This window comes from Callionymus lyra, chromosome 10 (assembly GCF_982586985.1).
Source record: "Callionymus lyra chromosome 10, fCalLyr1.hap1.1, whole genome shotgun sequence".
NCBI lineage: Eukaryota > Metazoa > Chordata > Actinopteri > Syngnathiformes > Callionymidae > Callionymus > Callionymus lyra.
Window position 1 is genome coordinate 11347333 of NC_141827.1, and position 23687 is coordinate 11371019.

Consider the following 23687-nt stretch of genomic DNA (forward strand, 5'->3'; position numbering starts at 1 on the left):
CGTATATCGCACGCGACCGATTCTGTCTATTGTATTTTTCTTCAGCTTAGTTGTCAAGTGAATGGAGTAACCAGGACGATTTTAATGGGACCTGGAACACTTATGGACATGGGCTGGAAGCACCTTAAATAACTGTCGTCCTTTGACGAGGAAACATGAATAAAGGCTGGCTGGAGCTCGAGAGTGACCCAGGTAAGATGTTCCCGTTAGACAACAACGAACGACAACAAAACATTCGCTTGTGTCTCACCTGATCGACTCCCATGCAATCGGGAATCACAGACTTTAAAGATTTAACGTTCTATTTTACTTTGTGACCGAATAAAAACCGAGCGTTTGTGCCTTTAGTTGTAGTTCGCCAATAGTATTCGACTATTTGGTTCAAAGACTAGTGTTGCTTTGTGGTGAATTGAAAATGTTCGATCCAATGATGCAGGCGTTTGTTAAAAAATGATCATGAGTAGTTATAATACTACATAAAGAAGAGCACCTTCCTTGCAACACAATTATTGATATGTTTGACAACACTATGAGCTTTTACCCAACAATGAAAGACCCTTTCATTCACTTATTATAGATCTAAACGTAACAATATGACCTCACTAGAAAAATAAGCCTGTATATTTTTCTCAACATTGGGAAATCCTTGAAATCTTTGTAAAGAAAGGCCAGATGAACCTCTACCATTTACAAAACATTACACAGTAGAACTCTTGCTCAGTTTCTGTTGCAAAGAGCGTGAAGTATTATTATTATTATTATTATTATAAGTAGTTTGTCTGGAAACATGCACAGTTTTTATTTGTTCAGGCTTTTCCTTGATTTTCTGAAACTCAGTTTTATCTTGACCTTTAAAGTATATACTTTATTGAATATTGTTTTGATTGTTTAAGCGCTTTGTGACCCTGGTCTGGAAAAGCGCTATACAAATAAAAATGACTTACTTACTTACTTACAGCCGATTTAGTAACATGCTGTATTTACTCGTCTCGATTCAAGTATTTTTTATTTGCAAATTTACCCTGCTAGTTGGTATTTTGTAGAACTGCTAAATAATATATTCATAGTTTGATTAACTGTATCAACTAAACTCTGGTGATATTGTTTGTCTATTCCAGGGTTGTTTACTCTCCTAGTAGAAGACTTTGGTAAGTAAATACAAGTGTTCACAACTAACTTGTGTTTGCACTCGTATATGTCTGAACAAAAATATGTTTAATAGGTATCAAAGGTGTCCAAGTCGAGGAAATCTATGATCTACAAAGTAAATGTCCAAGGTATGTATCAAACAGATTTTTGTCCAAATAAACTTGAGAAATGATTTTGGTGTATTCACAAAAAGGAGTTTAAGTTTCTCCGAGTTTGAGTACAAATGTAAAATAAACTACATTTTTAAATGGCAGCATTTTAAAGTAAATTTGGTTTGTGTGTTTCTAACTATCGTAATGTTTTTAGTCCTGTCTATGGATTCATTTTCCTGTTCAAGTGGATCGAGGAGCGTCGATCCAGGCGGAAGGTCAACACACTGGTGGATGAGACGTCAGTCATTGATGAGGAGATTGTTAATGACATGTTCTTTGCTCATCAGGTTTGTTTTCACCAGAAGGTTCTAATGAAATTCAAGGGATTATTTCTATACACATTCTTTCTATGATTTTTTTTTCCCTCCAGCTGATACCAAATTCATGTGCCACTCATGCCTTGTTGAGTGTACTGCTCAACTGTAGCGGAGTTGAACTGGGCACAACGCTGAGTCGAATGAAAGCTTTCACGAAAGGCTTTAGTCCAGAGGTAAGATCCCACAAATCCCACAATTGTTTTCCTGTCAGTTCTGAGCTGTTAATTGTTTCCATTTCTGAGATATGTGCAGGTGCCTCATAAAACATTTGTGAGCAAAAGTAGCAACATTATTTCAATAACTACTGTAATTTATTAGCAAATTATTCCATATTATATATGGGAGACATTGTGCCTGTGTCACGTAATCTTTGAAAACTAAATAAATCATGTCTAATTAAAAAATAACTTAGTATAACATTTAGTAAATTGATATTTTGTTTTGCTCATTGTTTTGTCATTCCATAATTTTGTATATCAACGTTCATGTGTTTTCCAGAGCAAAGGTTACGCAATAGGAAATGCTCCAGAACTGGCCAGAGCTCACAACAGCCATGCCAGGTAGGTGTCATCCTCTCACGTGTCTTGTTACTTGTGAAACTATAATATAGTGCGACCCGTTTGTCTTTTTACAGCCCAGCTGGTTCATAATTATGCTTGTTATTTCATGAACAGTGAGGCAAACTCACCCAGTTGCGACTGATAAATGGGAACACCAGCATCATTAGCTCCTGTTTTTGTTTGCTGTTAATGACGCTCACTAACAGCCTGCTGGCAGCAACCATTATGGGTCACATCTAGCATTCTAGTTTTCTCGACGTGGCTAAAAGATGTACTGTGTTTTCAGCAAGGGTTTTATTTTCAAAATTAAAGTAGATTCATTTTAATTGTCGATTTTTTGGCCACTTTTCTAATGGAGTTTGACAAACCTTTCGTGGTTTAACTAAATGCATTTTTATTTTTCTTCCATAGTCAGACTAAGCTGTTCTCTGCGGAGTGTTTATATATTAATACTCGGGACTTAATCAGTGCATTATATATCTGTGCAATAATAATATGCGCAATGATAAACTGTTACGTACATACTCGTATTTATATCTACATTTTGACTGTATATACCTGTGCATTATTGCCTTTGTGTAATGATAATAAATGTACATATTTGATACATGATACATTGTATTATATAAATGCTTTTAGGTTTTTTTTATGTATAATGTACATACAATTTCTTTCTACTTGTATACATTCCGGTAATCTTAGAAGTTTCATTTTACCCACTGTCCTCTAACTTTTTGACTGAGTTACTGCAACTAAAAAAACAAAAACAATTTCCACCTTGGGAGTTATTTGCCCCATCATGCACTTGAGGTCCATATTAGTGGAGAAACAGTCTTATCTTCTCTCTTCACGTCTCCACACAGACCTGAGCCCAGACATCTTCCTGAAAAGCAGAACGGGATCAGTGCTGTACGGACAATGGAAGCCTTTCACTTTGTGAGCTATGTGCCCATCAAAGATCGTCTATTTGAGCTTGATGGACTTAAAGCGTACCCCATTGACCACGGTGAGATATATCTGTAGCACTTAAACGCATGGTCACGCTTCATAGATCCATTAAAAGTTTGTGAGCGACAAAATCAACATTTCTTCTGGATTGATGCGCCTGCAACAGCAAAGGGTTATATTTCAGAAAAGGACAATATTTAATCTGTAAATATATCATTCAATCTGTTACATATTATCTTAGTTGAGTGAGAAGATGAACTAAACACTCAATTCCAGCATCTCAGTTCATTTCATTATGTCTATGTATGGTAGGTTTGCAATAAAGTTGAATGAAATGCAATAAATCTTTCAGGGCCGTGGGGAGAGGAAGAGGAGTGGACAGATAAAGCCAGGCGAGTTATAATGGAGAGGATTGGACTGGCGACTGCCGGGTGAGTAAAGGGGGGAGCCTTGTATCTGTGACCTGGTGGACACTGTCGCAAAAATGTCATCAATTCCGCTTTTTCTCCCTCTCAGCGAGCCGTACCATGACATCCGCTTCAACCTGATGGCCGTGGTGCCCGACCGCAGAATGAAGTTTGAGTCCAAGCTAGATATTTTAAAGAGGAATCGTCAGACAGTTCTGGAGGGTCTGCAAAAGGTCAGGAGGTCCATTCGCAGACCGGTAACAATCCCGCAGCAAAATAGGGTGGAAAAGAAGGTTTTCTCACACTGATGAAGTGCAATTATTTGAAAGATCTTAATAATAGAACATATTTCTTAAACAAACTTTTAATTCAACTCAGACGACTGAACAGAAGATGCAACAAAATATATCTTAATTGTTTCTGTTAGTAATTTAGTGCAATCGAATGACAGAAAACCTTTTGTTTTTAAATGACATAGTTTGACCATTTCATAAAAATAATAAAAGGCTGGGTATTAATTGCACAAGTCAAAGATTGAATCCAAGAAAACACAAGGGCACAACCGACTTTATTGGCCAGTAATAAAAACCTTCTCCTGATTGCAGATGATCCGCCTCACGCAGCCAGAGGTTGTCCAGGATAAGAAGCAGCAGGGGGCGTCGTCACCCGACAAGAACAGCCCTGAGGTCAAAAAGGAGGAAGGAGACGAACCAATTACATCTCAACCTGGAGACCAGATGTCCTCTGGTAAGGATTCTCAAATTAAAAAAAACATGTTTGTGTGACGCGTACGACACTCAATGTTTTCGTTCCAGATTCTGTGGACGAGTCCGCGGCTGCATCGAAAGATAATTCCGGTTCCAAAACTGACGGGAAACAAACTGCCTCGAACGGAGGAGCTGCACAACAAGCTGCTAATTCAAACTCTGCGATTCCACGTCTGCCCGCCTTTCTCGATAACCACAACTACGCAAAGTCTCCGTTGCAGGTGCGTGGAATCAACTGTGTCATGTGCTGGTTCTGGTGACTTGTGTTGAGTTTTTATGAGTCCTTTTGGTCTAAAACTCTGATCATAGTTGATCAAATACTTGTGTGAAGCTTTCATTCCTAAACGTACTTGCATTTAAATATATTCTTATATTTATTCTTATACATTGTCCCCCTCTAAATTACTTTAATTAAACAAATGAATGAGTATGGTAACAAATTATCTGTTTTGTAGACACTTTAATGATTTAGGTGTGTATTTGATCTGTAGCAACTACGTATGTTAATGTACACACACAGGGTTTCATTCAGGAAGCTTGAGCAGAAAGAATTTGTGTGTGAAACATGAATAGCCGGAAATTTAGGGGATTTTGGCATTCATCAATATTTGAGTAGCTCTAACATAAGATGGCTTATGTTAGATACTCAGAAAACCTACACCTGCTCCTGAGCAGTTTGTGTAAATTCAAGAATGCAGTAAAATAATTGTTACTAATGGAAATGCCCCTTTCATCTATATTGCGTCTTCTTATGTGAACAATATGCGGAGGCCTATATTAGTTGACATTATCAGGTTTAAATTCATGATTATGTTCATGATTTTGAATTATTTATAAAATAATCAAATAAAAAATAACCATATACGGTTATAATAATAGAAGATTAAAAAAACAAAATATGTAAACATAAGGTATATTTCCTGACAGAGGGGTTTCCTCAATAATACGAGCGATGTCCTCGTCAGAAGGTGATATTATGGACTGCGAGATCACTCCTCCTGTGAATCAAGTGTTTCTTTTGTTTTTCATGTCAAATCATTTACTTTTCACCTTATGTATGTTCTCTGTTCTAAAGAGAAAAGATTAACGGACTCAGTAATGTTAGTTTAATCTTGAATATTTGCTCCAAAATCAGTCGTGTCTTTGTACTTGCTCGATATTAAATCCCTGATCACGGCTGGTCGAACTTCAAAAAGCCTCTTTAGCTTCAACGATTCGTCTGCGAGGGATTTGATTTGTTCGCTGATATATTTTTATCTGCTGATATGTCAGTAATGTTAGGATGATCGACGACACGGCCCCAAAAATATGTTTAACTCCACTACTTACTAAAGAAAATAAAACCTTTTGCTAATAATTAATGAACTAATCTATTTTAATTGAGCAAGAAAATTGTCTTTTTCAAATGTTAATGATCCACTGATTCATTTTTATTTGATGTCAGGAAGAGGAGGATCTTGCTGCAGGTGTTCGACGCACGCGACCTCCTCAGACCTCCTTCTCCGATGATGAAGATGAATTTGAGGACGAAGAAGAGGAAGTGGCGGGTCCGGCCAGCGCCGCCACAAGGTGAGCGTGTTTGTTTGTGACGAGCGCTGGGTGGATGTCTCGGGTGAAACCCAACACTTGTGTGTATTTCAGCTATGATATGAATTTTTCATTTCCCTTTTACGGCTGTTACAAGTCACATGATAGTTTGAACACGGTGCCTTTCGTCCACGTCTAGCAAACAAGATGCACTTATTGTGCCTTCAGAGAAGTTTAAAACATTTGTATTTTTCACGATATAAGAGCTTTACTAGGTCATCAAGATGAACGCTTTGAAAACATGCTAAATCACCCAGATCTGTTTGATGAAATAGTTGATTTTAAAATTATAATAAACCCGACTAGTTCCCTTGAGTTTATAGCATTAATTAACTATGACTTGCTATGTCAGTAGAGGCTTTTAAGGGCTTATAATTTCTGGCCTGGCACTGTCCTGCTCCTGTGAACAAACCTGACACTCCGGCCTGTCATTTTCACTCATCATCCATCAGTCCGCCTCCTGTCCCCTACACTCACACCATCATCTCGCTCCACGAAGTCATGTCAGTTTGCCGTCTCCGACTTGTCAGTTACAAATGTTCATCTCGACAAAAAGACTTCAAAGTCATTTTCTATTTTAGGTTATGCATTTGTTTGGGTCTTTTGTACCACTGTGATGCTTTAATTTAATAGTCAGATACTCATTTATCTCCTCCTTTAACAACCTTTGTGATGGCGAACCCCGGGGTCAAGCGGGGAACATCATATAAAGTTTACATGTTATTAGCTGTTGGACAGCGTTATGTGTTTTGTCACCAGCGGCGACACTGAATGTAATTTTTTTAAGGGTTCATCTTGTTTAACATGCTTCTCCACCTTCATAGTCAGCTGTTTGTTATTTTAATAACATTAGTATTAAAAACCACAAGAATGATAGTATTAATCATAATGTAATAACAAACTTAAACAACGACTATAGGAACAGGAAACTACGGAATGCCATAAAAAGAAAAAAAAAATTGAACAGGAAAAAAGTAAAATATATATATTGAAATATGTTTAAAGGGATATAATGAGACTTATTCATATGACCAAATGGAAAGAAAAACACACCAAGTGAATATAAATAAGGAAATGTATTTCCATTTGATTTTCTGCATTTCCAAAAAGTGTATTCAAAACAACTCTTTGACTGACTTTCTTTGACAATTACACGCTGTAAAAAGTGAGGATTAAGTTGATATAAAACCACGAACACATGGAAAAAGCGGCAACCAATGATTTTGACAAGGAGAAAATGCATAAACAGGGCAAAGACGTATGCTTTTTGGAAATTATTTTTAAAGAAAATAAACATTTCCCCATAGCCATATAAGTATATTTATATCCATCATCATCATAAACCTATTGCACTATATAAATCTACTTTTTTGCCATCTTTGTTTCTATTTACAGACACATTTTTTATTTTCTAATTATTGTATTCCTGGCATTCCTTAATGAAGTTTCTTTAATTAACTTTTATCCCACCAACTAACTACCTACAAATTTAAAGACCGATTATAAACGTTTATACCGAAAAAGAAATCACAGTGATACAAAAACAGTTTGAAAGTGCGACAGACACAAGGGTCCCCCCTGCACAAGTCGCCCCTCTGTGTGTATTCTATTGGTAATCTGGATTTTCTCGAAGGTTTAGACGGAAAGCAAGTCTTCGATCAAGAGCCGGCCGAGTGACAACCGGAGTGGAAAGCCAGATCGCCCTCAACGTCTTGGCCGAGAAGCTGAAGAAGGAAGTCCAAAAGAAAGACGCCCTCAATTCCCCCCTCTCCGTTCGCACCGAGGGCCGCACCGGAGGCATCTCCATCACCTCGGCTTCGCAGCCCTCCCCCACTCCCAGCAACGAGAGCACCGACACGGCCTCGGAGATTGGCAGCGCCTTTAACTCCCCGCTTCGCTCGCCGGCGCGCTCGCAGGCTGCCACGCGCCCGTCCAGTCCAGTAGCGTCCCATCTGTCGCGCGTGCTGTTCGGAGAAGACGAGCTGCTGAGACTCGACTCCAGACACAACCGGGCTGTGAGGGAGCTGGGCCCCTCTGTCAGCGTGGCCCTGCTGCACCTTAAAGACGACGGAGTCATTTATGCCCTCTCGCCATCTGGTGAGTTAAACTTCAAGATTCAACGTATAGTTCATCAAAGAAAGTTTTCTTTCAGTTAAATAAACTCAACTTTCTCCTCTTGCAGTGGATTCGGCTCCTGACGCTGCAAAAGAGTCCTGCGCTCAAGAGAAAATAAAAGATACAAACAGCCCTATTTCGGGCGACAAAAAGGTAAAAGAGGAAGACGAGGGTCCACCTGTGGAGGTGAAGGAGGAGAACAAGGACGAGACCGAAGAGAAGCCCAGCAAAGAAAAGCTCAAATCGCCAGAGAAGCCATCAGAAGGAAAACCCTCCGGTGACAAGTACTCACCAAAGGTAATTAACTGGTTGTATGAGGAACAGACAAAAATGACATTTTTATATTAGAGTTTCGAGGATTTGTTGACAATTTTGTGAGAAAATATTTACATATTCTTATCAACTCTGAAAAGGAGTTAAAACATCAGGAAAATGTTTACCATCGTCTGATCAGAAAACAGAATATGTCAAATTATTTGACTTTATATTGAAAGGTAAAGCTATGGAGTCAGGTTGACGAGCTGTAAGGTGGTCCCTTGTTTATTGCGAGATTATGATCCGAAGCCCCTCGCCATAAACAGAATTGCAGGGTAGCAATATGGGCGTATAAATTAGTTTCAGCGTTAGAATTTCACTTGATGTATCAGTGTGAAGAAAGGCATCATTGGAGATCACCATTGAGTTGGCACCTTAATTAAGGTGGGTGTGTTAATTAGTGCCTCCCACTTAGTGGAGTTGCTTTTCAAATAAACACATGTTTGAAAAATGACAAGAAGCTTTGCAGTTCCTGATAACCTTCTGCAGAAAGATTTTTAAGTTTGCAGTAACGTGAGCAAAAGGAAATAATCCTTGAAATAGGGAGACGGCGAACGATATAGCAGGGATCGCTATATTTCATATTTTGCTGAGTGTGTTAAAATGGCAAACGCACAGAAAGGAGCGAACTGCAGAAAATGAACCAGCTCGTGTTTATACCGTACCCCAGGTTTTATCTTTTCTGACAAGTTATCGTCAGATGTTGCAGAAACACCGCCTTCTATTGAAGTCCATTGTACGCTTTTTTACGACTTTTTTGACGAGCAGGTCAAGATTTTTGATGATTTTTTGGATTACAGGAGCTGCTCGCGCTACTCAAATGCGTGGAGGCTGACATCGCCAACTATGAGGTTTACTTGAAGGAGGAGGTGGAGAAGAGGAAGAAGTATAAGGTACGTACCAAGCATCTGACAGCAGCACTCTCTTAAGAGTTTGGTTTCACGTTCATGTTCATTTAATGTGTTTTCAGTGAATTCTTTGGAGCTTGTCAGATAAATTCCGAATTATCTGAGATATAATCATATAAATTCTTAATGTATAATTCTAGTCTTTGTTGTTAAATACATTTATTTTATGATCATTGGTATTGAGTGACATTTTGTTTCTGCATTCATGGGCAGACTCTTGAACAGTTCACCTCATTAAATCATCAGCCTGACTTTAAAATTGTATGTTTGTTGTTATTCTGTTGACTGTAAAGGCTGTGTTTTGTAGCAATACTTGGCCGTAAAAATCTGTTAATTTGTCTTTTATTTCCCATTATTTGTATTTGTACTAAGAACCATGTTTTGAGGTTAACATTGAAAAATGAGAGAGAGAACTATTGAAGATGTTTTGTTTGTACGTGTGATATTCATTCCATTAATTTTTCAGTGTTTTGTTTCAAGACGTATAAAAAATAAATCCAACCCAATTAATATCTTACACCTTTTTTTTTTAATGAATTGTGAATGTTCTTTTCATTTCAGATCGATGACCAGCGGAGAACTCATAACTACGACGAGTTCATCTGCACGTTTATATCGATGCTGGCCCAAGAAGGTAACTATGACGACCACATCTTTTGTCACCTTTAGAAGTTAAAGAAGTCGCTGTCGTTCGTCATTTCTGACCGCGTGTCTCCCCTCAGGCATGTTGGCGAGCCTCGTCGAGCAAAACATTTCTGTGCGCCGCCGCCAAGGAGTGAGCATAGGACGCCTGCACAAACAGAGGAAGCCCGATCGCAGGAAACGCTCCCGACCGTACAAAGCCAAGCGTCAATAGTTGCAATCATGTCTTGTGCGAGCAGACTCCAATTTAAGACTGTACTTTAACAACAGCCCTCTCTTCTGGTGTCTTCAAAATAATGTATATACAGACATTTCTCTTGACATTTAGTGGTGATGTCCTTTTTTTTTCCCGCTACCATCATGACGGTTTGGAACCACTTCTTACAGTTTTTATCTGCAACATAATGGTCTCAGTTGTTGTGTATATGTGTCATATGAGGTGGCACAAAACTTTAAACGACTGTGTGTGTGTGTTAAATTGACGTCCACCGTGAAATTGACTGGCTTAAACAATCGTTTCAAAATGGTCCTTTTTTCTGCCACCTGAGTTTTTAAATCCAGATACAGTGAAGATTCTTTTTATGACAACACAGGGTCAGTCGAGCAACCCTGACTGGTGTCTGGCATCTTTTTTATCAGGACCTGCAGTGTTTGATCCTGCTTCTCACCGTAAAGGAAGATCTTCAGCTCTGCCATATCACCCGAAGCTTGACGTGCATTTTATCAACATTCCTTCAAATCTCTTTTACTCAAATATTATGTTTGTTTTTTTGTTGTTTTTTTTAATTAAAAGAGCATCTGTGTTGCTGAAAAAAAAATCCAACAATATAATTTTGTAGATATGTAAATGTTAAACTGTGTGTTGTTTGTGTTTTCCTTATTCATACTCTAATAAAGTCATTGAAATAACGTCAACAATGTGTTTAAGAAACCGAATAATTTGATGTGTTCTCAAGTCATTCGATTATGTGTGGAGTTTAAAGTATCATCCACTAGATGGCGCAGTTCTAAGGGCAGTAGGGCTTTAAAAAAAACTAAAAAAAAACGATTATTTCGAAATAATTTGTTTTTAAATAAGTAACCATAGTTCAACACGACATTAATAGGATGTAGGAAATTCTGAGTGCACGATCCCGGCCGTGAGTAGGAGCTGAAAATGTGGGCACTGATGGAGCAGCTGTGTTGTCAGTGAATCAGGTCTTCTGTTATGTCACCGCTTTTGTTCATAATACTCTCGTTAATTCTGCGTGCAGCTCAAATGATGGAGCGTCATTAAATGTTCATCAATAATAATAATAATCCAACCAACATGTTCTGCAGATTGGTTCGAAAAAACAAGACTCGAACAATCCCTCCCTTTTTTTATAAATTAGATTATCATTTAATAATGTATCAATGATTGTTCTATTGTCATCTCCACCTTATCTTGTCTATATCCTTTTCACATCATTGTTCACTGGTTGTCTTCTCACCTTGTCTCGTCTTCTTCCGGGTGGCTTCAGCTGGACGGCCCAGAATTTCCTCCTCCAGCTTCATTGTCCAGCTCTTCCAAGGGTACCCGAGGCATTCCCTGACCAGATGAGACCAAGTCTACAGGTGGGACATGCCCTGAACACCTCACCAGCGAGGCAATAGGAATCTAAAGCAGACGCCCCCTCGACTCTTCTCAACCTGGAGGAGCAGCGGCTCTACTCCGAGCCTCTCCCGGATCTCTTAGGTTCCCCTTTTCTCTTGTCAAGTCACACCTGTAATCCATATTAATATATTTTATTTGAAATCATGTCATTTTTAAAATATTTTTTATCATTTATCATGAATAAAGCTCATACAGGATGATGCTGAGGATGAAAAACAACAACTATTCTATTTCCCACCTAAAACTAGTTTTTTATTAATTATTCACCTGTAGTCTATTGATTTATACAAGGTCACTATTAAGGTACATATTTAACCCTATATAAAATAATAATAATAATTCTCGATTTTGAATTTTATAGCTAAACATGAATATACTATTTATTATCAGAACTGCAAAGATGTTTAATGTGATTTTTCTAAACATTTGTAACTGTATCATTTACATATGATTTACGGTTTAAATCATTTAATTTGAATTTAATGTTTGAGGATGAAAAACAAATCTATTCCCCCCTAGTTTTATAAATTGTTCAACCTGTAGTCTATTGTTTTATACGTGATCGCCATTAAAACATCTAGACAAATATATAGATTATTTCTATAGCTTAACATATATATAACATGTATTATGGGAACATAAGCCATTATATGTATTCACCGTGCTTGTTTTAAATTCACATTTGTTACTGTATGGTGTCCATCAGGGCCGGGTCTAGGCAGGGGCAAGAGGGGGCCTGGCCCCCTCAAATAAATGTTGTGCCCCCTCAAACTTACATGTAAGTAAGTAAGTAACAGCACAATGCCCCCTCAAGATTTGTGGCTGCCCCCTCATACATGCCTGTCTAGACCCGGCCCTGGTGTCCATAAGACTAAATCTAAATTGAATCAAATCTAACATGTTTCTGGGTGAAAAAAAAGCTATTTTACTTTCCCCCTGAAATTTGTTTCATTCAATATTAACCTTTACTCTCTGGTTTTGTCAACAATTTCACCATGAAAGAGAAGAACATGTAACTACAAGTTCAATATTATATTTTCATACATATCATGTAAAATGTCATACAATGAAACAAGACCACATGATTTGTAGATGTAACCTTTAAAATAAAAAATAGTATGTCTATTATATCATATATATATAGTATGAATATAATCATGTAATTTAATAATTTAGGGATGTTCACTTTTATTTTGTCGAATAATTGCCGTTCAAAGCAGCGGAATGAGAGCAGGGGTCTCCCGGGAACTGAAGTCATGTGCCTTTTTTATTTTTTCCTTTTTTTTTTAAAGCTCAGAGGTATTTGCGTTGTAAATAACCGGCCCCGCGTGCACGCGCACGTACGACCCAACCGACAGCTTCCACCCTTTGCGTCAGCGCGCTCCCGCCCGCCCTCCAGCGCGCGTGCTCCGTGCGGGATGCTGAATTGTAGGTGATGATGGCGGAAGAGGAGCCGCGCTGACTTTTTTTTTTTCTTCTTCTCCTCCTCCTCCCTTCCGAGTGCGTCTCCCACAGCTGTAGAAGACCCTTCCAGGGGGAACATCGTCCCCCCTTTCGTCGAGACTCAACCCCCCGGCGGACACGATGGGGAACGAGGCGAGCATGGAAGGGGAGGGACAGCCGGGACAGAGCAGCCCCGCCGTCCCTGCAGCGGGAGCTCCGGCTTCCATTTCAGCACCAGCGGACTCTGGACAGCACGTCAAGCCGAGCAACGGAGCCCCAGCCGGGGGAAGCGGCGCCGGACCCGGCCCGGGGATTAACAGGTAGCAGACGAATAGCAGCGACGCTGACAAAAAAAAAAAAGAGGATAGTAGTAAAACATGGATATAATGTTGAATGGACGCTGAATTATTTATTTCAATATCCCTTGTCAACACAATTCGCCCCTTTTTTTCTTTTTTTTTTTACACCCGCTTTCGGTGCAGCACCTCCCTGTTACTCAATATAGCTACATGCTAACATGCTAAGTAGACGCTTCCCGTGGTAACATGAACTAAAGACGCTCTAGTATCGTTACAACTGGGATTCATACGTTTATTTTCTTTCTTTTTTTAGTCGCCACGGCTGACATTTATTCTCAATGAACACACAGCAGTGTATAAAACACTCACTACTACGACTTGTAGGATAAACAAAATGCAATTGTGGAATAATTGTTGAATTTGTTGGTGTTCATTTCCTGGACGTGGATGGCATCAGAGAATTCTGGGAAATCATGACTATCTATCTATATATGATCAGCAGACCATGATGATAGTGACGAGAACATGAAGTCATGAGTCCACAAATGCATCATGAATGATCATGATGATGATGGTGGTTTTGAAACACAACTTTAATTAAGTTTAACTTAAACATGGATACAACCCATATTATCATAACAAAAGAATAATCTTAATTTAACAGAATAGTTTTCGCTAACACATCCTTACCTCAATGATATTCTATTATTCTGAAAAGGATATAAAGATGAACATGGAATAGAATCATCTTTTCACTTCACTCCTGCCCCCAAACTCACAATTAAACAGTCTAATAGCACGAGGAATGAATGAGTCCCTGAGTCTATTAGTTTTGCATCATGGGGAGGAGCATTCCGTAACCCAAGCACGTTGAGAACCGGTACACAATGAAGGAATAATCCAACAGACAGCAGCAGAGAAGCATTTTAATATAAGCGACATGTAGCCGGAGTGTCCCGTCGAGAAGTTGACGATCTGTTTGAGGCAGAAACCTTGATAAAATCGGACTGAGTGAAGAGAACACAGTAAAAATGTTATCATCACAACCATGTTGAGGTGTTTTGACATGCAGGGAATGCAGCAGCTGGAGGATGATTCATGATCGTAGGTCCAAGTACTGGGTGTGACTAGTACGTGGTGCAGTACTCTTCTACTACCAGGTGATTTATACACAATACACAAGAAACCTGTGTGTAGACGTCTGAGCTTCCCATTATCAAACTCACCAGCTGAAGGTTTTCATCCCAAGAATAGTTTGAGGCGGATTAAAGAAACACATATGATGATCAGACAGCGTCAGATGTTGTCAACGTTTGTTTAGTTACATTCGAAAGAAATCAAAATTCTCCACACAGCATATTTTTTTTCCTCTTTCGCCGAAGGGGTGTAATATCTCCTCGTCGATCCAGACGCTGAGCCCAGACACCGTGTCTGACTTGACAGTGTAATAATACAGAGAACGTTGTAGAATATTCTTCCTTTTTTTTATATCAAGAAGTGTCTCATTTTCGCTACAAGATTGCTTTGGTCCAGGGAGCTGTGTGGGAGATATTACTCTTCTGGCTGGATGTGGTAATAATGGCACAGTTGAGCAGTTGTAGACGAGACTACGCACATGCAAAGGCACATGCAGCATTTTCTATCACCACACCTGTTTTCTGTCGCTCTCGTATCCGCCTCCTTGAAAGGAAATGACAAAGTTACAGCGAGGCTCTCGCTCCGTCAAAGCAGTAATGGAATAATAATTGTATATTATTAGTGTGGGAAAGTCAGTGTGAATAAACCAAAAAAAAAGGATAACTATTTCTCAAGGTAGGGCTGAGTATAATAGTTTCATTCTTAAATCTTTACAACTCTTTTGGACACGCGTCATTTTCTTTTAACTGCTATATAATCAGGGTTTTATCAGTCGACCTAGAACCTGCCGTGGTGTAGTGGACCTCCTTACTCCTGCTTCCTCCTACAGTCTCGAAGGTCTACAGAGGTTAATTGTGTACTTTACTGTGTGTGACCACCTCTATATCCTTTATGCAATGTATGATAGATTTTTTATTTTAACCTTTGGCCGGTCGAACCCTCTACTACTATATCCTGTTGAATATTAGTCAACAGACTTAAAATAGACACACAATGTTGGACATCCTTAAGCACTTTTGTACTAGTGTCTCCTTATACATCTTGTTGATGGTACAGAGATCATAACACAAAAGAAATGTAGGCCTCTGGCATCTGCTTTGTAAAGATATTTTTAGTCCATTCATCGTCAAATTTATACGAGGGGAGCCATGGCTTTTTCTATACTGGAGCTCTTTGGTTTACAGTAAAACGCTATTGCTATTACTAAGTATTTCTATGTATTAATGATATTTTTAGGGGTAACTGGCTTGTCGAAATTGCTTGAAGTGCTGGATTCGGCCTACAAGCATTAAGTTGAAAAGCCCTATCATACACCATTTAAAACTATATATATTAAGGTAAACTATACTATATTTCGGAGGTGTGCAGTAAACTGGAAGAAAAGTGCTCTACAAATATTACTTACTTACTTACTATCACTGAACGTCATTGAAGTAGCTTCAAAAATGTTCTCAAGATCATTCATTACAGCGTTTGAATACAATCACAAACGTATTAGTCAAGATGAATTCTTGTTGTGTGAAGGGAATGTAATTGAAGTCGCTCTCAATCAAATAATACTTCCTCGCCGCGTCATACAAACCACCGTCATGGTACATTGTCCACTCGCTCGACCAGAAACAATAGTAAGTCCTTGAGTATCGTTTCCTAACTAGAGTAAGCAATCGATTGGTTTCAGCCGGTTCGATTCCGAGGCGCTGAGTCTTAATTCTCACCCTCGAGTTGAGGGCGACGTTCATGGTCACACGAAGAGTTTGGAAAGTATGAACTATGCGCCTTTTACATTTAAGAAAAAAAACCTGCTTTACAACATTAAATATATAATATGGAAGTAGATAGATAGATAAACATTATTGATCCCTCAGGAGGTTTCCTTCCAGAAATAGTTTTTCCAGCTCACAGCAACACAGACAAAAGTTTCATATAAACAAGTACAAGAACAAAGTGAAATAAAAAGTAAGGGCAAGATGACACAATCTAAATCTAAATATAAAGAACATGGATCAAAAAAGACGACAAAGAAAAGGATACAAAGATTAACATGGAATAAAACAATTAAACAGTCAATAGCACGAGGAATGAATGAGTCCCTGAGTCTATTAGTGTTGCATCTGGGAAGGAGCATTCGTGCCATTCGCCAAGTAAATTTGCACCATCGGATTTTTAATATGGATTTCCTAACACTGAATTCTTTACGGCATCACAATCAGACTTTTCTTTTACACATTACCTTTAAAACTTAATTTATTCTTGCAGTGGAAAAATATGGACATCAAGAAAATAACAGTGCCTTAAATTTGATAGGTTTTTTTTTTAATTCAAAGTTTGATTTTAATGCTGTATAAAATGTATATAAAAATCCTATAGCACTCATTTACTTTCATATTTTTCCTTGGTTACCCGGGAATTTATTTACATAGGCAATTATTACATTTATTTGTTTGACACTGAATATTTGAATGCATTGAAATAATGCATAATTACATTGTATAATTGATTTTGCAAAACAAAGTGTAATATGTACAATTCAAACATTTACTTCGATAATATATTTATATATAAATGTCTAGGTGTAGCATTTAGTGGTATGTAACCCTCCAAATAAATGTCTCAGCAAAACTATCTCAACCATAGTTAGACCTGTTACTAAATGCCACATTTATTTGGAAGTATATTGTGAAAAACTTTATTCTCACAAAACTAAAATTAATTTCAAATGTGTTCACGATGTGTAGTCAGTTTGCAGGTTTCATTCCACACCACTTCAGTTGCTTTTTAGAATACTATTGTGATGCGGAACAATGTCAATTTGAGTGAGTTTCCGATGATCATTTAATTAAAACGCTAACTGCCCTAAAAATCCTTGACACGCTCAACCTGTGGGTGTGTGTGTGAAACGAGGCGGCTCTGCTCGAGCAGACAGCGTTGATGGGAGACTTTCATCCTAATTAGATTGACTTGCCTTTTAACAGTATGCCACTTCTGAACGGAGCATGATATGCTTCAAGGAAGTTTCTGAGATTCAGTTCCACTTAGGTAGCGTCGACACTTCCGGCTGTTCATCCGTCACAATTAATGAAAGGAATCTGAATATATAAGAAAACCCGGGAAGCTCCGGGAATTGAAATGCTGCTCAACTCTACAGTGTTCTATCTCCATGATCGCAACAGCTTCAGCTATAACTGTCCTGCCGTTTAAACCTTCTACTTCATACGTGTTCAAAAATATGTTGCGTAAACAAGTGAATTATTAAAGCATGAACAATCTTTGCAAGAACATATGATGATGATGGAGTGTGTTCAACACTCCGGCCCTGATACATTAATCGAATTTCAATTACGTACCAAAACATTTATACACTGGGTGAAATTAATGGTGTGAGTCACATTCTGAGACAAAGTGTTGCATTCATAATTCATTTACCTCGAGCGATGAAAGCATGGCGCACAAGCCGAATGGTTTTGTAACAATAACAAATAATGCAAAAAGCATTGTCCCTAATTGATGAAGTATCTTGTGCTGCACCAAAATGGTGTCACCCTCTCTATTAGTGAGTCACGGCTGACCCAGACCGTCATCCCCGGTCTCTTTGAACCAAGATCAGGGGATAAAATCAAATATTTTATCAGTATCAGTCGTCTCTTTTTATTCCTTTTCGGGTAATACACATTACAATACACATACCACATACATTCTCGGTTAAGAGCTCAGTCAAGTGCACTCTGTGGTTCTGGGTTGGGTCTTGTGGTCTTCATATGAAACATCAGTGGCATGTCTAAACCAATTTATCAGGTTGAAAAAAAGCAATTGTTTTACTGAAACATCCACAGTATTCTTCCTCAGATTGTAAGGAGTTAATGAACACAGGTGGGAGTCGTCGGTAAAATTATGATTAGAAAATATATTGCATTGTAACATCGTTTTTTTTATCACAATAGTGTAAAATAGAGAAGATCACCGTCCTTCCTGGTCTTCGGTGATCAGTACCACGAACAACTGCCACGTTTTCTTGTTGTTGTTTCAAATATCTTATGTTTAGTATTGACTAAGTGGTGGTCTGAAGGCATCTTCCCACTACTTTGACCTTCAAATAGCTCAAAAGGTTTCCCATAGATTTTTTTCTCAACTATTAAATTACATGTCTATCGGTTAAAATCGATGATACCCATCAATGTGACAAGGACATCGGTACAGTATATTTCCTATATACTGTATATGAGCTGTATTTGTCACTTATGACATTATATGAAACCTGCCCCAATCTCAATGGTTAAAACCTTATTGTGTATTGTGATAATAAATACATTGTGTTTCTACTAATAATGACACTTTCATTTTAAGCTAGATAAGTGTTATATTGTATTGTATTATATTGTATATTTCATACCAGTTGGCTGAGGCCAAAGTTGATTTGCTTAGTAAATAATCCAATGTCAATATTTCACATATTGCTGAACATAAATGATGGCCTTCAGCGTCAATTTCCCTTTAGATCAGTGCATCAGAAGTTTAACAACGTGTAAAAGGCAAGTCACTGAAGTGTCAACTGTTGGGGTTAATTAAAAATCTGAAAACTCAGCTTGAGAACGGCTTCTCGTCTAAGGAAATCGAAATCTTTAAAAAAAAAAAAAAACAACTACACCATCAGCATTAAGTGGTACACTGGGATTAAGCTGTGTTTACAAGTTTTTTAGAAAGCGAAAAGACAAGTGAAATTCTTTCCATGAACGACCAAAAGAAGGAGAACATTTCCTTCCGTGATTATTCCAGCGTGGGACTGGTGCTCGGTTGGAACTGGTGGTCGGCACTTAGTCTGTTTGTAAAACAACAGCAGTGAAGTGACGGTTTCGACATCATTAGATATGTGCAGCCGCTCAATTAATCAACATTAACTGACTCACAATAGCCAGTACGCTGTCTTTCAGCTCCTTTTATTTCCATCCTCCTCTCGCTGAAGAGCTTCTGTTTCCTTCTTTCAATTAACCGCAAAAGAATATAAGATCCTGAGTGCTTTGGGAGTGAAGATCCATCTCTGCACGCCGGGGTCGCGGCTGCTCTTCGGATCTTCCAAATGTTTACCCCCGTGATCAACTTTTCACCATCACATTATGGAGCTTCATAGGCTGAAGACGAGGAAGAAACTGAGAGGCAATATGAAATATTTAGCAGCTCTGTTGACTCACATCTGATATGAGTCAGAAAAAAAAAACAGGATTCGCATTATAACAGCAGGAAAATAATCACATTTTAATTTGTTTTAACAAGATTACACTAACACATATTAGATTTGTAATAATATTTTTTCTAATTTAATAAACTAGCTTTTAAATGACTCCGATTTGTACAGTGTTCAATCTCCATATACTTCATGTCCCTATTTTGATCTTAATAATTCACCATCATTGTACTAGAATTTAATGTATATCTTTGGCAAATCATTAGATGGCTTTATAAAACTTTTTCTGTCCACAGTCCTCAAACTGATGCCTCAATGTTTGTTTTTAATTCAACTGTAGTGTCAAATAGTTTTACCCACAGCAAAATGAGATGAATTATTGAACAATCTTGGTCATATTTCTATGATTTACACACTTTATTTTTCTTGAGGAGATGGTTCTGAAGATCAGATTTGCCGCCATGGACAGCGAGAAAAAACCCACAAAAGAATTTCACTGCTTAAGTTAAAGGTTACATCAGCTTTCCAAGTGTGCAGAGCATTGTCGACGCAACACACACATTCAACCGTGATATGCATTATTGACAACTTTCATGGGAAAGTAAAAGCACTCGGATGAAATATGAGAAATAACCGTTCAACTGACCAATAATGGCTCATCTAATAGCTTGTTTGCATTGTGCTTTATTTCTTTTTTTCTGTCTAGACCACCCTCAGATCATGGGATTAAAGCAGGAGTCCAAGGTAGTCAAGGACTAGGAGACAGATTGGCCTCCCATGACACGGTACAGTCCGCACTGCCCCACAGTCAGGGTCAGGGTCATGTGGCCAGGAAGAGCTTGCATGTGGACGTGGGGGGCAGCAGGACCGGGAGGTCTCCGTCCGTGTCTCCGGACCGCGGCAGCGTCCCCACATCCCCTTATTCTGTGCCTCAAATAGCGCCCATGCCCAGCAGCAAACTGTGTCCCGTCTGCAAAACCAACGACCTGAGCGGCACCGGGGACAACAAGCCAAACGTCAACACCTGTACGCAGTGCAACTCCGTGGTGTGCAACCAGTGTGGCTTTAACCCCAACCCTCATCTCACCGAGGTAAGGAAGCCAAACACTGACATTTGAAAACTAGCTAGGATGCATAAAATAGCTTTAAGCTCTCATCCGGTTGAAAAGTTGTTTGTTTTATGTTACATAATTTTCCCAGTGGAAAGCGAGGTGCACATATGTGAGTCACTTCTTCACAGACTGTCTGGTGAAACTAGCACGCAAACCACCGCTGAGTTATTCAAACTCTTGTTTTTTTTTAATATGTTCGATCGTTTGTTCCTGTGTTTCAGCATCTTGGTTACCTCTGCCAAAGGGGTTAACCCTTATTTAAGGGTTAAGGTGAACTTGACCCAAAGATAAAACAATGGATACCACAAACACATTTGTTCTCGGGCCATCAAGTCACCTTGACCCTGAGATAAAACAGGGTTAAGTTCTCGCCTGTATGTTAGCAAATATTGAAAATGGAACAGATTATAACATTTTTATATTAGTTGTTGTCATTATATACCAAATAAGGTTATTAAATGTAAAATAATATTCGATTTTATTTTTTGTCCTTTTGACATGTAAAAGAAAAACATGAAAATATAATTATACAAACATGAAATTGGTTAAAAGAAAATCTAGAAGATAGAACTGACAATTTTACAAAAAATAAATGTATTTATACCAGTTTGTGTTGCACTTACATTGTCAGAGATAGACTATTATTGGAATTTACTAAATGTCTGGCAATACCTTAAACAAAACAAAAAAAACAATCTGCTTGGCAGAGGTCTGCACTATATTTTTTAAAGTATATACAGTATATTTTTAATTATTTTAGTGTTTCAGCTGTATGTTTTTCTTTTAATTAAATCAAATGAATGTTCATGTTGATATTTTATCCATGAAGACATCAGTGTTTAAGATAAGCAACAGAACAGTATCATTGTCAACAACAATTATACAGAGACTTATAATAGGAGAGAAACTGCTGTTGAGGAATTGGAATTTTCCGTGCGTGCTTGGTGTAGGAGGACTAAAAACAAAAATAATTAAGATAGATTGAGCCTCGAGGAATGAAAAGACAATATCGCAATCAGACACTTTCTGTTACAGATGGTTTGGTAAATATACTTTGGCCCGACTGGTAAAAGATTCAGGCCCCTTCTGTGATTGATTTGACACTTTTGATGTTACTTGTTGGAAAAAATCAGTCTCAAGGTTTTCTATTATGACTCGGGGAAAATGTGGCTTCATAAATTATAGATTTGAACCTTGAACTTCATTTACTGCAGCGCCACCGAAATGGCAGTTTTTCTTTTTCACTGAAATTCTTTACATCGAACTTGGTTTCCTGAAAAATAAATATATATAAAAAAAAGGAAATCTTAATGCTGACAAGTAGATAGACATCGACCTTTCTATGGGGACATGATCATCCACTTTGACAAGTGCTTTTGCTGATGTAATGCCGTGTACATAACACTTGAACAGAGCTGTGCCAATTTGTCATGTCAGATAGAAGCTCCACCTCCAGCGCTGGAGTTCAAGCAAGAAAGACGTATTATTTAAAAAAAAAAAAACACCAGCAGAAAACATCCATTCACATGCAACCCAACAATCCCCTGATCAGAAAGCCTGTTTTGCTTTCATCTGGAAAACAAATGCCTAATCTGAATTAGCTACACTTCACTGTTGCCGTGAGTCAAGTCTGGATGTGTCATCCGTCACAAAGTTTCACGTCAAATCCATTGAGTCACGTTGAAGCCGAGATGCAGGTTAGCCAGCTCGATGATTTTTATCATCTACATAGTGCGTGCGAGTCTTAATAAATGAGACGAACGTTGGAAAGCAAGAGTGAGATGCAAGGGTGAGAAAAGAGTGCGTGGACATAACCAGTAAAGAATAGATGGTGTCAGGCGGTGAAGGAGAGCGTGGCAGCAGAGAGGACTGCGGAGGAGGATGTTGTGGGTATTTTTCAGCTCAGGCTCGGAGAGCTTGTCAGATGCTGACAGAGTGAACAATACAGTTGAAAGTGCTTTTCCTCCAGAGACCTGAAGATTTACCCCCCTAACCTACTTAGAATGGATTGTGTCTCTCTGCAGCGTACCTAACACGGTCTTATCATTAATCAATGAAAGTGATAATAGTTGTGCTGATCAAAGGGGATGATGTGGATGACTGGAGGAGGAGTGATGCAGTGAGGAGACCCCGGTGAACGACGTCTGACAAAATGTAATCTTATTTCTAACTACTGGTGTGCGTGAATCACTTTTTAATTCATGGTCTCATGACTCTTATTTAAAAGATTTGAATGGTACCAGGTAGGGATGGGGATCGATCGATAATCTTGGATACCAGTACTAATACCAATACCTTAATTTAGATATTGGATCCTGAACGATACTTTTTTAAATCCCATTTTAACAAAAATAAAAGTGACATTACACATGGTACAAATCCAACCATCTTTTACCACAGCTTTTTCCATTTTGCGGTTTCCCAGGGGGGCCTATCCCAGTTTCTTTGGGCGAGTGGTGGGGGACACCCTGGACGGCAGGCCAGTCTGTAGCAGGTCACACATACATCTAGACATACAACCATTCACACATACTCATACCTACAGACCATTTCCCCAACTTCCCAATCAACCTGTGTGTTTTGGGGCTGTGGGAGGAAACCTGAGTTTTTTAAAAATCCACCAATTTTTTCAATTCACACATGGGAACCCGAACTTGTCACCTAAAGATACTCCATACTCAGTACTAGCAAGGCATTTAGGTCGGTGCCTCGATGAAGTTGGATGCAGCCCTAGTACCGGGACCTTTCTGAAAGATTAAGGATGAAAAAAAGAAAGGACCCCCCCCCCTCCTCCCCTTGAAGTTAACTGGTGAAATATCACTTCGACGTTTGGCATTTCAAGTTGAACATCACCTCGAGTGTGAAAGCACGACATTCCAAGATGCCTGTAATTGTACCAGCGGATGAAATATCCGGAGGGTTCAAAGTGAGGTAACTTTGTAGAGTTTGGGAAAGACATCCTCATCCGAGAGGCTTTTTCAGTTCCAGATAAACTGCTGAGAGGAGCAAGGTTTTTT

The 23687-nt window shown here is 38.6% G+C and overlaps 2 protein-coding genes across 4 annotated transcripts in view; both read left to right on the forward strand.

The window, feature by feature from the left end:
- Positions 1 to 9: 9 nt before the first annotated feature.
- Positions 10 to 10785, forward strand: bap1 (BRCA1 associated deubiquitinase 1). Of its 3 annotated transcripts, none has more exons than XM_087800544.1 (17): positions 10 to 192; positions 1119 to 1148; positions 1223 to 1277; positions 1456 to 1588; positions 1672 to 1791; positions 2117 to 2178; positions 3042 to 3184; positions 3479 to 3557; positions 3643 to 3790; positions 4139 to 4280; positions 4349 to 4521; positions 5745 to 5869; positions 7521 to 7984; positions 8070 to 8299; positions 9118 to 9210; positions 9787 to 9859; positions 9948 to 10785. In XM_087800544.1, exons 1-17 carry the CDS (start codon positions 156 to 158, stop codon positions 10079 to 10081), a joined length of 2241 nt encoding a protein of 746 aa, XP_087656670.1. In that variant the 5' UTR covers positions 10 to 155; the 3' UTR covers positions 10082 to 10785. The 3 variants fall into 3 exon arrangements, with proteins under 3 accessions (XP_087656670.1, XP_087656671.1, XP_087656672.1); XM_087800545.1 differs by having other exon boundaries at positions 7527 to 7984; XM_087800546.1 differs by having other exon boundaries at positions 3643 to 3766.
- Positions 10786 to 12746: 1961 nt separating this feature from the next.
- Positions 12747 to 23687, forward strand: part of bsnb (bassoon (presynaptic cytomatrix protein) b) — a 60662-nt gene continuing 49721 nt past the window's right edge. The window contains exons 1-2 of the mRNA XM_087800541.1: positions 12747 to 13266; positions 20265 to 20649. Of these exons, the coding sequence (XP_087656667.1) occupies positions 13088 to 13266; positions 20265 to 20649 (564 nt within the window). The 5' untranslated portion in view covers positions 12747 to 13087. The remainder of the gene's footprint in view (positions 13267 to 20264; positions 20650 to 23687) is intronic.

Coding starts and splice junctions, on each gene's coding strand:
- bap1 (XM_087800544.1), top strand. CDS start 156: ATGAATAAAGGCTGGCTGGAGCTCGAGAGTGACCCAG. Junction 3,185..3,478: donor AGCGTACCCCATTGACCACG/GTGAGATATATC, acceptor TAAATCTTTCAG/GGCCGTGGGGAGAGGAAGAG. Junction 4,522..5,744: donor ACGCAAAGTCTCCGTTGCAG/GTGCGTGGAATC, acceptor ATTTGATGTCAG/GAAGAGGAGGATCTTGCTGC.